Below are 4229 nucleotides of genomic sequence, written 5' to 3' on the forward strand. Positions count from 1 at the left end.
AATCCAACCATCTGATGATTGACTGCTTGATCAATACTGTACGGAAATACACTAAACGGTGTCTTTTGCGCTATATTTGTTTTTCTTAGTTCGCGATATACACTATGGCCATAAGTTTACTCCCAACCCGACTTTCGCTTTGCATGCAGGCTTTTTATGCCAACGTAGAGCGACACTGATGTTCCGCTCTATACTAATTTCATGGTACAGCTCATGCCATAGTTCGGCGCACAGCATTCACGGGCAGGTGGGCGGGTCAGAGCAGGTGAAGAGCCCAAACCCTCAGCGAGATTAAACGGTAAATACACAGACATTTGGTCGTATGGTTCTCAACCGAGTGTGAGTCAGTATTGTAGTCATATTAAACACCTTCGCATAACTCCGTCCTCCCGAGATTCGGGAGGGAGAAGATAGGGAGGTGTCCGTTATAAATGCACAATATGCCTCCGGACGGGGAAGACAGAAAACCGGCTAACTTTCACATCTGGAGTAACAGTCATCAAAAGGGAGAACAACCGCACTTTGAGCTAGGAAATTTACTGAACCTATGCCCCACCGATTTCCGCATGTCGCTGTAGGATACAATGGAATAAGACGACCAAACGTTCATTTCCAACTCCCACTCTTACCACCCGAAAGCTCGTTGAAAATCAGTGAACGCATAAGACCAGAGACCTATTGCACGAATAAATCACAACCTAAAAAGCCTAACCAAGAAACCAATAATGAGGATATTCACATCATGTGGGTAAGAGGATCAAATGCTCCAGATTCTACTCCAGATGACTACGGAGTGATGAACGCGCATTCCGCGTAAAATGTTTTGCAAAAAGAACTAACCGTAAAAATCATCATCACCTCATTGCCCGAACGCGCATTCCGCGTAAAATGTTTTGCAAAAAGAACTAACCGTAAAAATCATCATCACCATCATTGCCCGGAGTGAATTATGACGAATGACAATAGTACCAGTTTGTAATACAAGGAAAAAATGAACACAGTAGAGCAGAATTTTAATCGTATGCTTGGAAACGTATCTGTAGTGAGCGCGAACTGGCTCGGTGGTCAATGTGCAAGCTACTGATGACTGATCCGAGGTTCGAGGCTAAAACTGAATATTAGGTTCCACCCAATACAACTTGTGCAACCTGATGGTAAACCAGCTCTCATACTTTCCTCGATTAATGAATAATCATTCAGCCGTAACACCTTTTTGGTGCACAGCTTCCATGCCACTTGGAGGAAGCACGAGGTCTGGTACTGCCAGCTTAGACAGGGAAGTCGAAAGGCAAAGGTCGGGTTCGAACCACGGACCTTCCGGCCAGTAAAGTCGCGCTTTAACCACTGAGCTATCTTGTCCCCTCGATTTGGATTACATATATGCACAGAAAGAGTACTACAACTAGGATGCCTCTAATATATAGTTCATAGAACACCCACCGAAGAAGCTACATCTGGCACGACTTTTCTATCCCTCATATCCACGGGGGCTTCAAAGCTGGTGAATTGTTGGAGGAACTGCTGGTTGACCGGCAGAGAGTACTGTTCAGTCAAGAACACAAATGAATAATCTCCAACATTCTGAAATAGCAAGCTCTGAACTTTTGGTTCCAGCGTTCTTACGTCTCCGGAAATTAGCATCGAACTTCTGGACTTTTCAGTTATATGAGCGCTTCAAGCTCACAGACCAAGAAGACGCTAATTCTTGAGTTCGCTACACGAAAAATTACATTTAAATACATAATCCAGAGTACTCACGAACAGCATGGCGTTCAACCCAAATCTGACCGGCACTGTCCTGATAAGTGGGTAACATGTTCATGGATCAATTGTGTACACCATCGGAGATAAAGTGGAAACCTACCATTATGTTTTTCCAACCCGGATCACTGTTCAATCGATCGTAAATGTAATAACGCAGTGCGACAGCCAAGCGAGCCATGAACGGTGTGCCCGGTGTGATACAGTTGGAATCGAAATGCTCTTCCTCTGATTTCGCTGGAGGTAAGTGCGCTCCTCTAGCTTGCAATTCATTACGCAAACGTTCGATTGTCATATGTTTTTCCTTGGCTTCTTTAGCTGCGCGGAACCGTCTGGATCGTTGCTGGTTCATTTTGGCTCGCGGAGCAACGCCATCAATCGCCATGTAAAGTATTCGCCTGGGCCGGATAATGGCAAACAGACGGTCAATATATTCAAAAATAGCCACAAACATCTCCGCCTCGTTTTTTGGGGCCGGTTTCGACTCCGGATGCGTGCAAGGATGTATGATGCCATTCATATCCAGGTAGAGGTTATCAAACTCTTGGCCGTTGGGATTGGGCTCGGTGGTATCAACTGGACCACGGGTGCCGTGATTGTCTAAAATCGGGCCACGCTTCTCCACACAATGGCTGACGATCGACGGATACTTCATACTCAGCCATCGAAAGAAAGCTGGAACTCCCATGGTTTAAAACCAACTGCAACATGAAAATGAGGTAAAGGAGTGATAGTCTGAGACTGTTAGTAATATCATTCTGATAACCGCCATCATGTACAACGGTCCTATTATTTCCACCAATGGATGCCTGGATTTGTTGGCTGCGCATAGAAATGAGCGACTCGACTAACCACCTGTAACCGTTCAGTACAATTATTGAACCACGGTGAAACTCAGGAGGATGGGTCATCCTTAGGCCTCTCACGAGAACGATGAATTACACCAATGAACCGACATCTAAAAATTTCGCTTACTAGTTCACTCGATCTAAACGGATTCGCGATGCCCTTCGGACGAAAATACCCGCCCACTGTTTTCCATCACGCAAAGCTCGAAGTTCTCAGCAGTTCATATGTACCGAAAACTCGACGTTTGGGTTGTGAGCATGCTATAGGTCGTGGACAGACACTAATCTCTGAGACGTTCTGCTAGCCGCTTCATGCAAGGAAGAAATGAGATCATTGACACGTAATGCCCAACACATCAACGCTAGGACGTGTGCGCAACAATTGTGTGTGGCAACATGGGAAGCATAAAGGTAAAGGTGTTCAGAAGCATTCGACTCGACATCTGTAACTCGACTTCCCGTCTAGGCTTGGATAACATGGCAGTATCCCAGCCTGGGGGGCACATGGCAACTAGACGTCGAAAGGGTGTTACGGCCGAACGACTATTTGATTATTAAAACATTCGAAATAGCGAAAACCACTAAAATTGACCGGAATTTTTAGTCACAGCATTACCACTAGTCACCCCTCTGGCCAGCTGTTTTGTCAGCGTTGACGTTTGGCGGTCTCCCCTAGCAACAAGAGACAAAGTGGGAAAGGGTTAGCATCCTATTATCTCATACACCAGGCAGATGACTCACATCTGGCAGGACAGAAATATGGGTGAAAGGAGGATAGCTGAGTCAGTAACTACTGGAGAGCTACGCATTGAAGGCAACAGATTTGATGCTGCAGCCCCAACTGGGTGACAGAGTCATGTCTACCAGCGCTATTCACCACTGGTGAGCTGGATCCCGGGATCCCTATTAAGGGAAGCGGAAGATATCCACCCGACTGGGTTTACCGACCAGATCATAGAGTGTCGGTCCCTTAACACAGAGTCAGACAAAAAGAACTCTGCTAGGTAGACGGTCATCTCACGTACGAAGGAAGTTCAGCTGGCCTCCTGCAACACAGCCTATGGAGATGATGCACACGGGTGAATGGAATGTAAACCTTGATCGCCCTTCAGAAGAAATAGGGTACGAACTAGCCGTACTGAAACGTGAAAAGGCATCAGGACCGGATGGTCTCTATCCAGCCCTCTTCAACGAAGGTGGAAATTCCCTGGTGACCCACCTGACAAAGCTTATTGGTACTATGTGGGACGAAGAGAAAGTGCCTGCAGAATGGGGCATGTCGACGGTTATCCCCATCTTCAAAAAGGGCACGCGGACGCTATGTGAAAACCACCGTGGCATCAGCCTGTTAGCTGTGGCATCGAAGGTGCTCTCTGGCCTTATCCTTCGAAGGTTGACTGAACACACGGAGAGGCAGATCCGTGAAAACAAAGCTGGGTTCCGTCCTGCAAGAGGTTGCATCGATCATATCTTCACCCTCCGACAGATTCTGGAACAGCGACACTGCTTCCAGTAACCAACAATGGTTGTTTTTCTTGACCTGAAAGCTGCCTGACTCTGTGGACCGCCAAGCACTATGGCAGTGTCTGTGGAGCAAAGGTGTCCCCCATAAATTCTTGA

The 4229-nt window shown here is 46.7% G+C and overlaps 1 protein-coding gene across 1 annotated transcript; it reads left to right on the forward strand.

The window, feature by feature from the left end:
• Window positions 1-547: 547 nt before the first annotated feature.
• On the forward strand, window positions 548-817 carry T265_02305 (hypothetical protein; the record flags this gene model as incomplete). The annotated part of the gene is made up of 1 exon (XM_009166509.1): window positions 548-817. One exon carries the CDS (start codon window positions 548-550, stop codon window positions 815-817), a length of 270 nt encoding a protein of 89 aa, XP_009164773.1.
• Window positions 818-4229: the final 3412 nt, after the last annotated feature.

Source organism: Opisthorchis viverrini (genome assembly GCF_000715545.1).
Source record: "Opisthorchis viverrini unplaced genomic scaffold opera_v5_26, whole genome shotgun sequence".
Taxonomy (NCBI): domain Eukaryota; kingdom Metazoa; phylum Platyhelminthes; class Trematoda; order Opisthorchiida; family Opisthorchiidae; genus Opisthorchis; species Opisthorchis viverrini.